Source organism: Furipterus horrens, unplaced genomic scaffold, assembly GCF_987537825.1.
Source record: "Furipterus horrens unplaced genomic scaffold, mFurHor1.1.pri manual_scaffold_10, whole genome shotgun sequence".
NCBI lineage: Eukaryota > Metazoa > Chordata > Mammalia > Chiroptera > Furipteridae > Furipterus > Furipterus horrens.
In genome coordinates, this window is record NW_028327180.1 from 98,360,330 (window position 1) to 98,378,447 (window position 18,118).

General features: G+C 56.0%; 1 protein-coding gene and 1 long non-coding RNA gene across 2 annotated transcripts in view; one reads left to right on the forward strand and one right to left on the reverse strand.

Annotated features, from left to right (window-relative positions):
• Positions 1–470: 470 nt before the first annotated feature.
• NKX2-5 (NK2 homeobox 5) lies at positions 471–3,897 on the reverse strand. The gene is made up of 3 exons (XM_090289818.1): positions 3,823–3,897; positions 3,102–3,694; positions 471–1,582 (listed from the first exon to the last, which is right to left on the reverse strand). The coding sequence occupies exons 2-3, from the start codon at positions 3,430–3,432 to the stop codon at positions 942–944; spliced, it is 972 nt and encodes a 323-aa protein (XP_090145944.1). The 5' UTR covers positions 3,433–3,694; positions 3,823–3,897; the 3' UTR covers positions 471–941.
• A 4,385-nt stretch (positions 3,898–8,282) lies between these two features.
• The window catches only part of LOC150001023 (uncharacterized), a 77,839-nt gene continuing 68,003 nt past the window's right edge, over positions 8,283–18,118 (forward strand). Inside the window, exon 1 of the long non-coding RNA XR_016513758.1 lies at positions 8,283–8,646. This is a non-coding gene — a long non-coding RNA (uncharacterized LOC150001023). The remainder of the gene's footprint in view (positions 8,647–18,118) is intronic.

The following is an 18,118-nucleotide window of genomic DNA, read 5'->3' on the forward strand; positions in this document are numbered from 1 at the left end:
CCGGGCATTTCCACCGGAGTGCCACTGGGCTCGGGGGCTCTGGGAAGCTTGACAAGGGCTTCGGTTCTCGGCTTTTCATCTGTAAAATGGACTAAGGCACTTTTTTCCCCTAAGCGGGATGAGTCACGGAGCCCTCCATGTAAAGCCCAGCTCCTGGGACAGTACCTGGCACACAGCAGGGTTCACGGAGGTGTCGCTGGGCTCTGGGCGGATGGTCTCCCTCCCTGAGTTCGACCCCCTGCTGGCTGTTTGCCCCCAGGCAAGTCAGTAAGCCTCTCCAAGACTCGGCCCGCTAACCTTTTTAAATTACAAGAGACAACCCCAGAAAGCGCCCAACAAGGGACCCAGCCTGGTTTAGTGATTTGCTCAGTGACCGCCTCCGCCTGCAGCCCAAGGCCAGCAGGGGCAGCCTCTGCCTCCGAAACTCGGTGTCTGCAGCGCCACAGGCTGAAAGAAGCACACGTGCCGGGTCAGCGCACTCTCTTTAATGGGAAGGGGATTCTCAGTACTTACAGCAACAGGTAAATACATAAATACGGGTGGGCAGGCGGGCGGCGGCAAGGCAGCAAGTGCCCGGGCGCCGGGCCCAGGCTCCAGAAGGGCGGCCTGATCTTAGGCCCCGCGCGCCCGGGCTCCCAGTCCCAATTGGCCAGCGTTCGGCCCGCTGGGGATGCCCGTGGGCGCTCGGAGGGTAGTCCTCGGCCGAGGGCTAAGGCACCAGGGGGCGGGACCATTCACCGCAAGTTTCGTAAACTCTGCTACAGACTCTTCCCCGCGTAGGGACAAAGGCATGTGGGGTGGGAAAAGCCCCGAGGCCTCCGCGAGAGAGAAGGTGAAATCCGAGGGCCCGGGACCGTGTCGGGAGCCCTCCCTTGCCCCGAGGATCTGTGCCCTTCGATAGAGGTGGGATCCGTCGGGAGCGCCCCAGGCAGGCCCCTTCCCTACCAGGCTCGGATACCGTGCAGCGTCGATACCCCCGAGTTGCCCTGAGGAATCCCGGGGCTCTGCACCGCGTTCAAGTCCCCGACGCCAAAGTTCACGAAGTTGCTGTTGGCCGCGGCCGTGGCCGACTGCGCCGGGGGCGGCGCGGCCGGGTACGGAGCGGCGCAGCTGTAGCCGGGGCTGCAGGCCGCGCCCCCGTACCCCGGGTAGGCGGGGTACGCGTTGTAGCCGTAGGCGTTGAGGCCCACGCCGTAGGCCGGCGCGTAGGGCGCGGAGTCCCCGAGGCAGGGCTTGCCGTCGCGCACCAGCACGGGCACCGCGATCCTGCGCGCGGGCGGCGGCGGCGGCGGAGGCAGCCCCACCAGCTCCAGAGTCTGGTCCTGCCGCTGCCGCTTGCACTTGTAGCGCCGGTTCTGGAACCAGATCTTGACCTGCGTGGACGTGAGCTTCAGCACGCTGGCCAGCTGGTCGCGCTCGGGGGCCGACAGGTACCGCTGCTGCTTGAAGCGCCGCTCCAGCTCGTAGACCTGCGCCTGCGAGAAAAGCACGCGCGGCTTCCTCCGCCGTCGCGCCCGGGGTCGCTCGGCGCTGTCCGCCTCCGGCTTCTCCAGCTCCACCGCCTTCTGCAGCGCGCACAGCTCTGAGGGGCACAGAGAGGCGGAGAGACGCTCGGTCAGAACGGCCCGACCCGCGGGGCGCCCGCCGGGTAACGGGCCTTGGCTGGTGCCGCTCCGGCCCGCCTGGAGAGCCCAGCGTGGCTGCGGCTCGCTCTGCCCACGCACTGAGCACCCCGGACGGCTCGGTTTCCGCTCGACAGTCAGCTAGCATTTGTTGAATGCTTACTATGTGCCAGGCGTGGCTCTAGGGACTTCAGAACAAAGCAACAGTGGTCCCTGCCCTCGGGTGGTTCGCACTGGGGTCCGGGGCATGGACGGTGGCTTAAGATTTCGGGTTGCAAAGGAAACAACCGGGTGCTGCCCTGGGGTGAAGCAGATTAGGGCTACTTTGCTTAGATGAAGGGAGACCGAGGCCTCACCCCAGAGTCGGCCACATTTTCTCAAAATTCACTGAACCACAGAAACAGAAGGCCTAGAGGTGTCGGTCTGGTGACCTGAGGCTCCCATACGACCGGCGCGGGGTTCGTGCAGTGCCGGGAAGCCGCGGGGTGGGCAGCCCCCTCGGAACCTGTCCGCCCCGCGAGCTCGAATTGGATTCGAATTCGTAGCAAACGCTTTAGCCCGCCCTGCCCGCCAGCATCTGTCCCCGGCCTTCCCTGTGGTCTGAGACAAACCTTTCTGGGCGCACAGAAAGATGCTCTCTGGGCTCACAGCAGCCCGTCTCCCGCAGCCCCGGCCTCCCCGGGTTTTCGCGGACCCCGCATCGAGCCAAGGTGCCACCAATGCGCCCTCTTCCGCGGCGGGTCAGCCTCCCCCGCCTCCGGGAAGGCACATGCGTGGCAATCAGGCCACCTCCCCGGTCATCTCCTCCACTGCCCCGCACCTTTAGTCGCGAGGTATTTTCTAACTTTTTCCAGAGGAGAACTTCTCAGCCCTGAGCACGTGAGGACATTGTGCTGGAAAACTATAGGTAGTAAGTCACATTCCTGAGGGTCCACAGTGCCCCAGTTTTAAAATCGAGGCCCTTGTTCCCAAGATTCCACTCTCCTGGAACAAAGGAGGAAAAGCCCCAGAAACTCGGGTTACAGTTGGGTACGTAGGTCTTGGACCCTCCTCCGATTTTGCACAAAAGCATGTCTGGTGTGCAGCATTTTAATTTGTTTATCGGTTTTCCTCAGGTCCTCAAAAACACCCCTGTACACAAAAGAGATTTTTTAAAAACCCACTGACACAGAAAATCTCTCTCTCTGTTCTGACTCCTACTATAAATCGATTGCTCAACTTCGGAACAGATCCAGGAGCAGGGCTGCGGCCGCCTGAGGCTTTGTTAGGCCGAAAAAGTACTTTGTCTCTTGTTTCTGACCATCTCAATCCAGCATTTTCTCTAACCCTCCGATTGCACGCGGGGCGCGGGGGCCCTGGCTCACACTCCCAGCCCCCTGAGCTCGGCCCTCTCTTCCACCCAGGCCAGAGCTTCTTGGCGGCGGGGTTCGGGGACAAAATCGACTGAAGAGGGAGAAGGGTCTTGTGTTTCCTCCTTACCTTTTTTATCCGCCCGAAGGTCCTTGGCAGGGTCGGGGTCGCCGTAGGCACGCGGATAGAAGGCGGGGGCGGCTGGGAAGGCAGGCGCGCACTTGGCCTGCGAAGGTGCAGGGCCCAACTCGGCGCGCAGCTCGGGGAGGCCGGGCACAGAGGCCTCGGGCCCCGCGTAGGCCTCGGGCTTGAAGGCGGCCAGCATGCAGGAAGCGGGCGCCAGGGTGGCCTCCAGGCGCGCCGAGAGCTCCCCGGAGGCCAGGCTGCGCTGTTGCTGCTCCAGGTTCAGGATGTCTTTGACCGAGAACGGCGTGGGCGTGAGCGCAGGGCTGGGGAACATGGTGGCAGCGCGCGTCTCACCACGCCAGGTGGGCGGCAGTGAGCGGCGCTGCCCACGGCCCCTGGCAGCCTCCCTGCATGGTGCCCGCCGCCCGCGCACCCGCCTTCCCGCTCCGGTTGTGGCCAGACTGCAGGTAGTATGGAGCTCTGGGACAGGGGAGGCGGGACCGGGCCGGAGGAGGGGGACTCAGCTTGCCATTGGGCCAGGGGCTGTGTTGACAGGAGCGATGAGCAGTTTCGTGTCACCTAATATAGTCATTAGGCTAAAAAAAAAAAAAAAAAAAAAAAAAAAAAAAAAAAAAAAAATTCCTGCTCAGCTTTTTAAAGGGGCCGACACACACTTGGAAGGCTCTCCTGCTCCAGCAGCCTAAGACTTCCCCGCAGTATTTACCTGAAACCCCCACCAGGACGCGTTCACAGGGAAGAACTCGATTCTTCTCTGAATCCGGGCGGGATCGGGAATTTGAAGAGATGTTTCTCAGCACCTAAAATAGAATGGGAGAGTGAAGGATTGGGTAGGGCGCTGGGCAGGGGTGTCGGATCCAGGCGTCTTAAAGGCTTTATTGCTGCAGGTGGATGACTGGGAAGAGTCTGAATAAGACAAGAAGGGGTGTTGCTCTGGGGGGATGGCAGGAGGGGCAGATCCAGGATGACATGGGGGCTCTGTTTGACTTGGCTTACAGGGCCAGTCATGGCCCAGTGGTCCCCTCTTTCCCAGGGGGCTCCTGGGTGTGTCAAGCAGAAAGGCAAGATGGGTAGTTGTGGTGTGGAGTTTTACACACACAACTCCAGGGGGCACTGGTCACTGCCTGTCTCCTCCTAAAGAGGCGACCCTCCCCTTAATAATCCAGAACCCCAGCTGGTAAACAGCTTCCCAGAAGAGAACTGTGTGCTAGGGTGCCCTAGCTCCCAGTGGCCCACCTTCTCCCAGTCTGGAGCTCACCATTCCTGCCCCCCTCCCTCCCCTGCCCACACTTCCTAGCTGTAAGGCTGTCTGGCCTCCGCCAGCCCCAAGGCCTCAGGTCCCAAACCAGGCTTAGCTCTCCAGCAGGCGGGCTCCTCTGAGCACAGCCCTGGGAGGATTTCTCTGAAGTTTCTGGGCCAGATCCGAGTGGGGTGCCCTGGCATCGGACTGGCCGGGCGCATAGGGGAAGCGCAGGGCAGGAGGAGTGTTAATTTTCAGCCCAGGGTCTGTTAAGTAGGGATCCTCTGTAGGACACATTTACCAGAAATTCGGGAGCGCAAGCTACCAGGCCAGGTCCCAGAGCAGGCGGCTCATCCTCTGGGTTCCTTGGGAGATCTGACACCAGCTTCTGGCCTTCCCCTCACCCCCAGGACTCTGCAGCGAGGCGCTCTATGGTGTGTGCAATTTCAGGGAGTTTCCTGCAGGCAGAACGGCCCCAGGTTAAAGTTGCCACCTTACCCTATCTCTGGGGAAAAGCCTTGATTTCCCACGACCCAAGTTTCTGTGGGCGGCACGGACTCGCTGAGAAGGGAGACTTGGAGGGGTTGGGTCCATGCGGAGGGCCAGCTGGAAACTGGAGTCAGATGCTCTTGGATTGGCAGTAAGGCCGTGCAGGGCTCAGGGGGAACTGAGGGCCCGGCTCGGGCCTGAGGCTTCAGAACGTGGGCCCAAGGCTCAGGGGAAACGCACAGAGAAGGGGAACAAGGTGGCGGCTGTCGTCCAGAACGTGAACCTGGCTGCTCAAGCGCGATGGTGAGCGGCGGGCGGGGGCCCCAGGCAAGGGTCCCCTGGAGTCGAGCATAGGCCTGATATTGAGACCTTCCCAGCCCCAAATCCAGCCCACACTCCCAGGGCCTGCAGCCTCCGAGCACAGGACAGGGGATCCGCGAAGGTTGCAGGAGAATCGGAGTACTCCGACCCCGGCTTCCAGGCGCCAGCCTCCAGGAGCAGGCCTGGGCTGCTGGGGCGGAGTCTTGCTTGAGTTTTTGAGCCAGGGTCGACACGCGGTTCCGGGATCTTTAGCTGATCCTTAGCTGGCGTTGGGGAGAGATGTCTTTTTTCCAATGTGGGGGCTATCCAGACCCAGAAACCCACCGCTTTTGCCCATCTCTCAACCCCCTAACCGGGCTTCTCCTGGGATGGGTCTGCTCATCAATGGCCTCCCTTTGGCTCTTCCTTGCCAGGGTTTGGCCAGGGTTATAGTCACTGCTCTCAGCTAGCCTAGCTTGGGGGCCCGCCTGGCCTTTGAAGATTGCTTTTTGGGGAGTGGGAGAGGATGCCTATCGCCCAGGCGGTGACGTCTGGCAAACGAGCCACATCCGATTCAATTAAACGTCTCGCTGAAAAGAGCTCAGAATGAGGGTCCTGGGAGCGCTGTTAAGTGAATGGGCTGGCCGGTCGGCTAGCGATGACAGTTTGAAAGATTAGTGTGAGCTGACGCCTGAAATATTACCGTTTAATGGGGAACATGGAGGCTGCATCCGGGATCCCTGTTTTTAGTGGGTTTTTAATTTTTTTAAAAGAGATAGTTCTAGAGGAAGAAAAATTAGCATTTCCTCTGCAAATCAGTGTGGTGAAGACCTATCACTTATTTCGGGAATGGGGGTTTCCAGGGCTGAAACACCTGAGGGTCAGGTGTCATGAATAGGGGAGGAAAGAAAACCCTCCCTATTTGGGCATCAGTGACTTCTCTATCTCTGTGCACCCTCTGGGGAGTCCCCTTAATACTTTCTCTTGGCTCTAAAAGAGGCCTTAGAATTGCTGGAGAGAGAAAACAGGGGCAAAAACGGATAAGTAGGGACAACATCGAAATTGGGGTGACCCACACTGGTCTCCGCATAGAAATGTCCAAGAGCAACCTCTCGCTTTTCCTTGCAGTCCTCTCTGTTCTGAGTAAAAATGGTTCTGTTTTCTTTAACTATTAGTTGCAAATGGTTGGGGGTGGGGAGGGGCGAAACCGGATTCTCCAGCCCCACCAGGGGTGTCTCTTCCTTCCCAAGGCGGCTGACCCATCCTGGTCTCCTCTCTAAGCCCCACTTTGGCCAAACCAGCAGGACAAACAAACAGCCGTCAGCCTAGAGAAAGGCCTCGAGGAGGGGGAGGGAGAGAGAGGGAGAGAGAGAAGACAGACGGACGGACAGACCGCAGGGACGAGAGATCGAAAGTGTGCCCATCTATTTTCTTGCCTTTTAAAGAATTAGTGCTTTAAGATGAGCCGACTACCAGGATGACTCGAGCGCATTCTGCGCACATAAAATATTATTAATTGAAAAGCGATCGGCGCGGCCCGAGCGGGCTCCGTTCCTGCAATCAGCCCGGCCGGCCGAAAAAGGTATATATGATTAATTGAAAGATAAGCTGGAACTATAACCGGGAATGTCATTAATGCGCCAGGGAGACGTCCATTGGAGACAGGCGGCGTTATCCGCGGCTTTATCTTCAACAACGCCTCGCTCTCGGCCCGCGCCGGGGAAACAGATGGGGGTTTCTGTCTGGGACGCTCGCCCCATGTTTATATTTTGGGAAGAATCGCAACTCGTGGCGTCCCGGGCGGGCCCCCTGATAAATGAACATTAGCACTTTTTCGGACTACTGTATCAACAAAGGGGCTCAGGCGCGGCAATAATTGGCGAGAAAGCAAACAGAGGGCCGAGAGCGCGCCTCTGCTCTTCGTCCGGCTGATGGATGAGCCGCGGCGGCTGCGGGCTCGGCTCCCGGCCCTCGCCCTGGCTCCCCGCTCGGCCGCGGGGCCCCTTCGCCGCCCGGGCTTCCTTCCGGGCCCCGGGCTGGGGGCGGGGGCGACTCTTGGGGCTGCGGCCCTCGCCCTGGGCTCCTCCAGAGTCGGGTGGCATCCGCGGCCCTGGATTTTTCTGGCCCCGGTGGCTCTTTCGACACCACGTCCTCGTGCAGCCGTTTCTTGAGCGCCTAGTGGCTGACGACGCGCTGTCGCCTCCGTCCTCGCGGATCCGCTTATCTCGATCGCTCGGCAGAGGTCAAAGGCTCAGGCAGGTGAAGGGACTCGCCCAAGGTCACACAGACGGGACGGGACCGAGTCAGCACTGGGACAGAAGAGTGCCTACGGAGTCGTGAACGCTTTACTGCGGGTCCCCGCCTCCCAGAGCCACACCGCCAGGACTGGAAGCAAGGTGCCCTCCACCCGCCCGCGCAGCGACAGGAGGACTAGGCTGCGGGGCTTAGGGTACGGGGTTCCCCCAAACCTTAATGGACAAGGGGCACTTTTGCATAGAGTTCATTTGAGAGAATGAGGGGGAAATTTAAGATTCCTTTTCCTCCATCTCCTCCTCCTCTTCCTCCTTCTTTTGGTAACAGCTTTAAGATATAATAGGTGTAATTCACAGCCATACAATTCATCAATTTAAAGTATACAATTCAATGATTTTTCATACATTGACAGGTTTGTGTGACCATCACACATTGTTAGGACATTTTCATCACCCCCAAAAGAGACCCTAAGCCTCTCCCCCATCTTCCACTTCCCCAGCTCTAGACAACCACAAATCCATCTACTTTATGTCTCTATCATTTGCCCATTCTGGGAATTACATACAAATGTAATCATACAATATGTGGCCTTTTGTGTCTGGCTCCTTTCACTTAGCATAATGTTTCCAAGTTTCATCCATGGAGCATGTCTCAGTACCTTGTTCCTTTTAATGGCTGAATAATATTCTAGTGTGTGGAGAGACATTTTGTTTCTGTATTCATCAGCTGATGGGCATTTGGGTTGTTTCCATATTTTAGCTACTATGAAGGCCCCCCTCCCCCAGCCCACTTTACCCTAAAAGTCAAACCTTCAGAGGCCTGAGGAAGACTCTCATCTCCCCTCTGCTGTATTCAACCCTATCCTTTCCTGCAGGCTGGCTCCCTGGGCATGTGACCTGTGCCTCTCTGCACAGGGCCTGAGCTTAGACGGGCCCTGCGCAGTACTGTTGATGTCTTGAAATTCTTGGTATGTTTTCTACAATAGGCTGGACGTTTTCATTTTGTCCTGGACACCACAAATTACACAGCCAGCCTGCTATCTGGGCAGTCTGAGCAGAGCCCTGGAAATACCATCTCTATGTTCACAAAGCCTCTGCTCTCACTGGCTCTTGGCTTTCTCTGGCCTCTGCTAGCCAGCTGGGAGAGGCAGGAAGTTCCCAGAACTGCTTTAGCGGCTGTCCATCCAAAGTCACTTGGTGCTAGGAAGCGCCCGCGGCCCACAGAGCGCACATCCGGCGGGTGGATACTGTAAGTGTATGAGTATGTGTATGCGCGTGTGAGGGAGGAGACAGGGAGGGGAACGGCTAAAAGAATGGGCTGGAAGTTCCACCCAGCTTCAAGTGACTCCATCGCCTGTCACTGTTAAGACTCTGGGCCTGGTTCCCTGAGTCCCTCCAGCCACGCTCCGTGGTGCTCACTATGCCCTAGGTACTGAGGTTGCGCAGCCCCAGACCCACAGATGGTGTGGGAGGCTGCGCTGTACTAGACCTGGAGCCAGTACTGCCCTCCCGTCTTGCCTCTCTCACCTACCCGCTGACCTTGACCACATCCTTTTCCTTCTCTGGTTGTCAGTTTCATGTTTGTTTCCCTTCCCAGCTGAGCAATTTGGGGAAACATCCCAGGCTGTTTACTTGCACTCACCTGGGAGGCAGGAAGGGGCGGAGCCGACATGCTGGTGGTTACTTAATCCACAAAGTGAAACTGGCAAGATGGGAAGTGAGGCCCGGGCCAATTGGGATGCTATACTGCTTCGGAGAGTGTGGTCCGTACAAGGATACACATTCAAGGTGAAGGCAAGGGAAATGGATTATGCTTACACCGAATAGGTTGGGTTCCGGATAGATTAAAAACTTAAATCTAAGTAGTGAAACGTAAAAGTGCTGTCAATCTGGAATGTTTGTGTATCTGTGAGGGTAGACGAGGAAAACTAAACACCTAGAAACCATAAAAGATGAATTCAGTAAACCTAATGGCATAAAAATGAACTTGTGCACAGCCCAAAAGACCCTAAATAGATTCAAAGTGAAAATAACATACAGGTTAAATGCTAGAAATAATGACAAGAAAAACTGATTTCCACAATATGGAAAGAGTTCTTGTAAGTCAATAAGAAAATGACCCAAGAAAACAGTTAACATTGGCAAACGACCTCTGCTGATGGATAGAAGGAAGGAGGGAAAGGCAAATGAAGACACAAAAGAGGCAGCTGTTTTCACGTGTGTTATTCGCAAACACCAAGACTTTGATCATTGCTCCACCTCGTGACTGTTTTGCATTGTTGATTGAAAGTGTAAATAGGTAACTCTCTTTGGAGCAATTTGGCACTATCAAAATTAAAAATACATTAGCCTTTCGAACAAGCATTGCCGCTTCAAGGACTGTTCTGTAGGTATATGCACATCAGAAGAGTATTTTCATTGACGTTTTCAACTTCTAAGGGATCAGAACATTAACAAATCGTATGTCTCCTTTAGGAGACTGCTTTAAAAACATGTTCGCCAATAGAACAGAATACCTAGCAGCCATGAGAAAGAATTTGTTACATGTATATGTCCTCTTACGGATACATTTTGAGATATATTAAATATCAAACCAGGGAGCATAATTTGTATTTTAAATGGGAGCATTTGGTTCTTTGGATTTGTTTTGATGGATGCACAAGATGGTCATGAAGGCTTCTGGGGGAGAGAACTGGGCGAGGGTCGGGGGTCAGGAATAAGACATAACACTGTCCACAGTACCTTTTGAAGGACAATTTTCTTTCTGTTGTTTCCTTCCGTATGCATTTATTGCCTTAAAGGAACTTTTAAAAGTCACAATTTTCCAAATGCAGTGAATTAAGTTGTGCCTTTATAGAAAGGTAGAAACTCTTGGGGCCGTGGATATATCTAGGCCAGAATCCCCTGGGGGTATGTGTTAAAAATGCACGTGTCTGGGTCCCACCCCTCATCTTGGAGTTTCGAATAAAAAGTGTGTACCCTGGGCAGGCAGTTTCCCCACATTTATCAGTGCTGGTTTACCACGTGAAGGTGCTGTGGGCCTGGTGGCTGGGAGTGGGGCAGCAGATGAGGCTGGCCCACGGGCTGGGGAACCCCACCCAGGCCCTGTCCACCCCCACCCTGTCCCCAGCCAGCAGAGGAGTCTGGCAGTTTCTCCTTTTCCTCGTCCCGGCCTCTGGCCCAGTCTAGCTCTCTCTTGACCAGCCTGGGAAATAGCTCTGAATCCAAACCAGACAGGCAATCTGTCCCAAATAAGGCTGAAGTGACTCTTCCCTACTATCCACGGCAATAAATGGAGTAGGTATTTCAAACCTGCTTCCCCCAAATAGATGCGACCCTCAAAGCCACGAGCCCCCACCGGGAGGTGGACCAGGCCCCGCCCTGGAAGCTGGGAGCCCACAGAGGCACCCTGGGCAGCTCCGATATTAACTGAGACCGGGGCTCCGGCCTTCTCCCACAGCGCTGCGGGCCACCGCGTCTTTGCTGGAAGCGGGATCACCCACTGCTCCTGCTCCTGTGGCCTCTGTCGCCCTCTCCTGTGGCCCGCCTGCCCTGGGTGTCCTAGAAGAGGTGTTGGCCCCCCACACCACATGGGAGCACCACAGAAGTTCTCCATCCTCAGTTTTCGTTGCTGTGTTAACCATATTAGCAAAACTCAAATACAGTAAAACAAATCGGATCATTGGAGATATATCTCACCTTCCAAAATATTTCCTAGGCATGGACAGCACCTTTTTTTTTTTTTTATTCCTACAGAGGGTGTCCAAGCATCTTCTGTCCCTGCTTTTGTTGGTTTTCTTAATAATTCTTTTATAGTCACATTATCAATTAGCCTGCTTACATATTTTGAATAAGGAATACACCCTAAAAACAAACCAATGGCAAAAAATAACAAACAAGTAAAAAACAAGGTAGAATATAAAATGTACTATGCCCCTCTTCCAGGTACCTGGTTCCTTTACCTAAAGTCAAGTTTGTTCCTGGGTTTATTTATTAAGGCACAATATACCAAGAACAGAATGAACACAGTTTAAGTGTGCAGTACAGTGAGCCTTGACCCATGACAAGCCCCCCTGTAAGGGCCACCACCATCTAGATACAAACAAAACCATCACCTGAAAAGGTTCCCTTCCCACTTCGCAGTTAATTCCCACCCCATCCGTCCAGGCGGTCAGAAGCTTTTAAAAAGTATATCCCTCTAGAGGTATTTTCTGCAGGTTTAAGCGTCATCATACACTGGACTGTACCCCCTGAGAGCCGCTAGGCTGGCGGACTCCTTTACATTTTCCAGCGGCCAGTTGTGCTGCGTGCGTCTTGGTTTAAGTCACTTTCTTACGTTTTGGGGGGGTATGTTCCTAAAACCAAACTGATCCTGCGTCAGATGTGACCCACTTTTAAGGCTCGCGTTAGGGTTCGCCAGATGGGAGGGAGTCGCTTTCAAACTTCCACGGGCGTTGCTCGTTGCTTTCGGGCTTTTGCCTGTCTGTTGCCCGTGCCTCCTTCTGTCCTCGCCCCCCTCCCAGGCTGCAAACCGCTTCGGCGACGTCGGGGACAGCGCGGAGAGGCGGGGAGAATCCGCCGCTGGAATCCGCCCCTCTGGATCTCTTCGGGGAAGGTCACAGCTGGAAGAATCAGGTGGCGGTGGAGTCAGACGGACCCGCGACTCGACTCGGAACACGGGGAAGAGGAGCCGGGTTTTCTCGGCCGGATGGGCGCACACCTGCTGGGCGGGCGTCCGTGCGCAGGTGTGGGAGGCGCCGAGCGGGGGGCGAACCGCTGCCCGCTTCTGCACAGAGCGCGGGGGGCCGGCGAGGCCTACAGCTGCGCTGCGGCCGGGCTCCCCCGCGCCCACCCCCGTGCCGCGCCCCGGGCTCCGGCTGACCCAGCAGGTCGCCCCGGGGTGCTGCGGCCTGGTCTGTGCTGAATTTAAGCTGGAAACGGTCGGTCAGGGGCCGATGGCAGGCTCTTAGATCCGCCACGCTTCTGTCCCCTGCATCTTCCTTATTCGTCTTCCCTTCCGACCTGCCCTGCGGGCGGGAGGCGAGGCAAACAGCCGCGTCCCCAAACAAAACTTCCGCGGCAAAGTGTCCGCGGTGGGGGCGGGGCCGCACAGGAAACACCGTTGGGTCCCGTGCTGTTGGGTCCAGTCGGTATCTACTAGCGTCTCTCCGGGGCTTGGCGCAGGGGACCCGGAGGCCAGCGAGCTGCAGGTCACGGGGCAAACCCAGTGTCAGCAGCGGGATGTCTCAGAGGGCATTCCGTGCGCCAGACAAATCAGCGAGGTGCGGGGATTCAGTCGCGAAGCGAGCGCGCTACCGAGGGTTGTGTTGACACAGTCCCACGCTTTCGGTGTACGCATGACAGTTGTGGACATTCAGGCCCTTAAAAGGAGCACGGGGGAGCGTTTACATTGTAGACACGAATCTGTGGAATACGGTCACAGCGCCACCAGGACCCGCTTTGAATGTGCTTACTGGTGCGCTTTAAAGATGCTCAAACGACATGGATGGGCACACGCACTTCAAGAGCACAGTCACTTTCTTTGTGTGTTTTAAGTGCGCACGGCCAAAAATGTTTCCAAGGGCGCAGAAGGTTATCCTGTGAAAGGGCCGCGTTGCCCTCTCGCCCGTGCGGCCCACCCGCGCCCGTCCTGGCACCGGCATCTGAGCACTGACGAGTACGTGTCTCTGCTCTCCCCGCGCCGTAATCGGGCGTCGCCGGGGCAGACCTGTGCTGTGTGGAGGCCTGTGGCCTTGTATCTCTAGGTAGGGAACATCTTTTGTCCCTGGGCAAGAAGCTTTCCTCCGGGAAAGATAAAGTGATCGATAGGGTCTTTTAAATAGCTCCGCGTTTCCTGTCGGGCGAAGAGTATCAGCGCGCGCACCAAATCTGCTCTGGTATGTCACCTTATCTCCCGTCCCCGCTGTTGTCCCCAAACGTCTCCTGTCAAGCGAGACGCCACCCGCATTAGGACCCAGACTGGGGCCCTTCCGCTCGGGGTCACGCGCAGCGCCCCAGGCTAGGCCCCCGCTGCCCCTTGGGGCGCCCGGGAGGGTGGATGGGGAGGAGAGGCGGGGGCCAGGATGAAGGTGCGGGGGCCCAGACCTTCCAACCGTGCAGGGGAGGAAAGTAACAACAGGCTGAAATGGACCGGCCTGGGGAAGCCTTCCGCTGAACACAGGGGTAGCTGGGGAGTGTGCTCCTTTTTCTAACCACGAAAATAGAGGACCTGAGCAATAAGCTAGTTGAGAGCTGCTCTTTGGTGGCCCTGTGGGCAGCCTTGGTTGTGCGCTAGGTGAGCCAGGTTTACTATTTGGAAAGGGCCCCGCAGGCGTTTGGGAAGCGCCTCCTGGGTACCAGGTTAGCCTTCCCACTGCGGTAAAGTGGGTTTTCACCAACATCCCGGTGACTGGTGCTGGGGACTGAAGGGAGCCCTAAGTCCTAAAGGTCAACAGGACCCGGGATCTGGCCACCGTCCTAGCCTCTGCCCCCCAGCCTGTAGCAAATTGTATTGAGGGCTGACTCCAGCTGGCCCAGAGCAGGGCTCAGGGGAGATCCCAGGCTGGTCTTCCAACCTCTGCAAAGGTTCTGTGGTCAACTAGGCTTTCCTTTCCCTTGGTGAAGCCTAGCCCACCCCCGCCCTGCCCTCCGCAGACCCGAGGGCCAGGCCCTGCACAGAAGTGTTTTTACGTGTGTCTGGCAGCTGGTAGGCCCGGGGCTCTGTCCTGTGTCTAAGTGTTGTTACCTGCACCTTTTCACTTTTCTGTTTCTATGTTCAAAGCTGGTTGTATGTGGTCTTTCTTTTTTCTTTTTTTTTGAGAAAAATTTACCAAATAACAATAACAAAAGCTTTTCAATCCCCTCCTTCCTCTCACCCCATAAACATGCACAAAATCAACCACCTCCATAACTGGGACAGAGAGGGTCCCTTTATTTCCAGCCTCACATGACCCTCAGGGTCCTCTTCTGCTGGGAAGCTGGAGGGGGGAAATTACTTCTTGGCTTCCTTACAGACTTGCTCCCTTCCAACTTGGGGGGATCACGCGGATTACCCTGGCCGCTGAGAGAAGACCACCCACAGAAACTGAGCCGGGGGACACGCAGGCCTTGGGAAAACCCGGGTCCTCATTTATCAGGGTCCATTTATGCAAACAGAAACTCCTGGTGGAAGTGAAGCAGGGGAGGCATTGCCTTTCTGCCTCACGGGGAGGGATGTCTGCACCTTCTTCTGTAAGGCCCTCCTCTAGGCCTGCCTTCCCGCTGTGGACCCATATGACCTCAGCCTCAATTGAAAAGAAAAGTGTTGAATTTGATTATTATTAGTAACCAAAGTGCGGCGGCCCCGGAGGGGAGACTAGCTGTGTGTTCTTGCAGAGGGGGTCGTCGTAGTGTGCGCTAGGTTGCCACTAATGGAATGTGGACTGACCCCTTCACACCATCTTTGAACGTCCTGCATCTCCTGGAAGCCGTTCCTGGTTCTTCCCCCGGCACCTGGGGAGGAGCCACATTCTCCTTTTGGGATGAGTGAAACCAGAGTATAATTTCATACAACCCTTCCGGAAAGCAATTTGGGAATTCTCATTTTAAGAATCTTTGCAAATATTAAAGGTGAAAACAGCATAGTGCAATGACTTTTAATTATTTTCCAAGGTTTGCAATCCATTTGTATTCTTTCTGAAATGTATCACCTGTCTGCACCTTTAGACTGTTTCTCTATTGAGATCTTAGTTTTCTCTTATGGATTTCTATGAGCCATCTTTATTAACCAGTAAACCCTTTGCCATTTTATTTTATGCCCTCAGTTTTTTATTTATTTTTTCCCATTTTCCCATTTGTCTTCCTAAAAAGGTCATTTTTATTTGAAGGCACCTGATGATAATGTTTAAAGGAGCTACTCAAACTCAGGTGGGATTCTTTACCCAATTAGGACTGGCCACCAGCCAACGGCAGAGGGAAGGCTGGGTCCATCCGGGCCCCGGCCCATGGCAGCAGCTGTCCTGAGCCAGTGAGGACCCCACAGGACAGAGGCCATTCCTACTCTGGCCTCACAGAGCCTGCAGAGCCTGTATGTCTCAGGCATTAGAGATGGACCACACCTGTGGGGGCTGCCTCTCTTGAAATCCCCATCGTCGGCTCCAGGTGAAGATGGGCTGGAGGTGGGAGTCTCAGGGACTCCTCCCAGGGCAGAAGGACATTCAGAGTCCATAAACCAGCAAACAGAGGTAAGGCGAGCAGGGTCGTGGAGTCGGAGCTGGGGGGGGGGGGGTTGGGGAGCATCCAGGACAGAGGCGGGCATCAGGAACGACAGGCGGGCGCCTCGTGGGCAGTGATTTGGAGCTCAGGTCCTGGCGTAGCGTAGCCTGAATTGTTTAACCTCCGTGAACCGCAGCGCCCTCACCATTAACCCAGGGAGAATACTCATACTTCCTCAAAGGGTTGTTACATGGGGAGTGAACCAGAGAGCACCGTAAGACCTACCTGCAGAGTCTCTGACACGCCTGTCCGTGACACGTGGGGTCTGTGTGCTTGCTTTGTGAAACTGGGCAGGGCTGGCTCTGTCTCCGTGGATACAGCCCACAGATACTGTCACCGTGGCTGGTTCGGAAAGCGCCATGCAGCCTCTTTCCTATTTGCTGAAACACTGGCTCTTGGAGCCATGAACTGCCCTGTATGAAGTTTAACACCCTGAGGCCACCATGCTGTGAGGAAGCTCAAGCCACATGAAGAGGTCACGTGGGGGCACACTGGTTGACAGTGCCCCGCTGAGCCAGGCCTCTAGTCACTCCGGAGCAGGTGCTGGGCCTGGGGGTAAGGAAGCCTTCCGCTGGGCCCTGCACCCCGCTGGGCCCTGCACCCCGCCGGACCCTGCATCCCACCCGGCCAGTTTTCCTAGCCCAGGCCCAGACGTCACAGGGCAGAGACCAGCCGTCCCTCCTGGGTCCTGTCTAAATTCCGGACCCACAGAACGAGGGAACATAATCCAATGGCTGTCTTCATACCACGAAGTTTTGGGTCCCTTGGCTGTTGTCAGGCGGCGATGATAACCGGGACATGGCTTAAGCAAAATGGGTTTGCAGGCCGTTTGCTTGGGAGTAGGTGTTTAATAAACACGGGTCCTTAGTAGTGGTGTTGGTGACGGGGTTGTCCCAGAGTGGGGAAAAAAAGCTCTGAGGGAAGCAAAGCAGACAGGGCTGCTCTAGGAAAGCCGATCCAAGATGATCTCAGGCCTTCCACCTGCACCGTGTCTTTACTTTGGCTCTGATGTGAGCTCCCCTCCCCCTCCCTCCAGAGTCCAAACTGCAAGGAACCAGAAAGGGAGGTGGTCGAGGGCCTCGGCATTTTCTCTTTCCCATCCCCCTTCTCTTAAAAAACAAAACAAAACTCTGGAGTGGTGTTGGCAAGGGTCAGAGGCCGAGGGGAGCTTGGGGACCGGGGTGGCGGGGAGCAGGGGGTGTGAGAAAACATTTTGTTGCTTGAACTCTGAAAGCAGAACAATACAGAAGCGGAATAACAGCCACGCGGAACCTTAGTGTCCCTTGCGCTGCTTTTCAGTAAGTCGTGAGCCTTCAGACCCGTCGCTGAGTCTCCAGGCCCTTGAGGGCAGAGAATGTGTTCTTAGCACGCTTCTTGCCAGTGGCGGGGGCTGAACAAATGCTTGATTGATAGGTAGGAACATGGAGCAGTGACGTTACAGCAAGTCCACGCGTGTGCGCAGTGCCCCCTGCACAGGCAGGGATCTCTCTGTGGCCGCACCTCGTTCCTTCAGTGGGTTCTGTTCAAGTTCACCTGCTCTTCCCTCCCCAAGCCCTCGGGGAGGACGACTACCACAGGTGAGGTCAGGGAGCTCAGACCTGCAGAAGGCAAAGCCTTGATGGAGCAAACACGGTAGAATTTCAGGGGACGGCAGGGCCTGAGATGGTGGTCCTCATGGCAGCCTCCTCAGGGGACCGTGGACAACTGGGCCTGGGGAATCCTCTCGGGTTTCCGTGGTGGGCGCCGCCCGGCTCTCCTCAGAGCCGACAGGCTTCTCCGCCCTCTGAAGAGGCAGGCAGAGCGGCACCAGGAGATTTTCCACAACTGCCAGAACATCTGGGCAACGGTCACCGCTGCCCGCGGCCCTGCTCCTGGCTTTGTGCGCTCAGCTGCGTTGCAGCTCACCTTGACTTTCAGCCTCGGGGAGGCTGCCCAGACGGGGCTCCCTGCCCCCTCTTCATTCTGCTTTGCTGCCTTTGCAGCTGGTTGCTTTTCCTAGAGAACGGGAAGGGGGAGAGGGGGACAAGGAAGGGGGGAAAGACAGACTGAGAGGTGGGACGGAGATAGAGAGATGGAGAGAAAGGGAGACAGAGGGGAGAGAGAGGGAGAGATGCAGAAATGGGAAAGGCAGAGAGGGACGGGGAGAGCGAGAGGCAGACACAGACAGGGGGTGAGGTGGGGGGCAGAGGACTTTCTAGGGAGGGGAGGGTCCTCTGAGGGAATGCACCCAGAGGGTGGGGGGGCGTGGGGGCTGCAGAAACATTCCGTCTCTCTCATCCGCAGGGAGACTGACAGCGGCCAGGTGTCAGGGAAGGAAGATGGGCATCAGATTATTAAAGGACAGTTAGCTTTGATGAAAATGTTCGCCCGCTTGTTTAACTGTTGTGAGAGGGCCTTCCTTTTAATCAGCTAAACGTGGCTGAGTGGGGGTGAAGTGAGCAGTAAATCATTTGGTGTCAGAGGGTTCT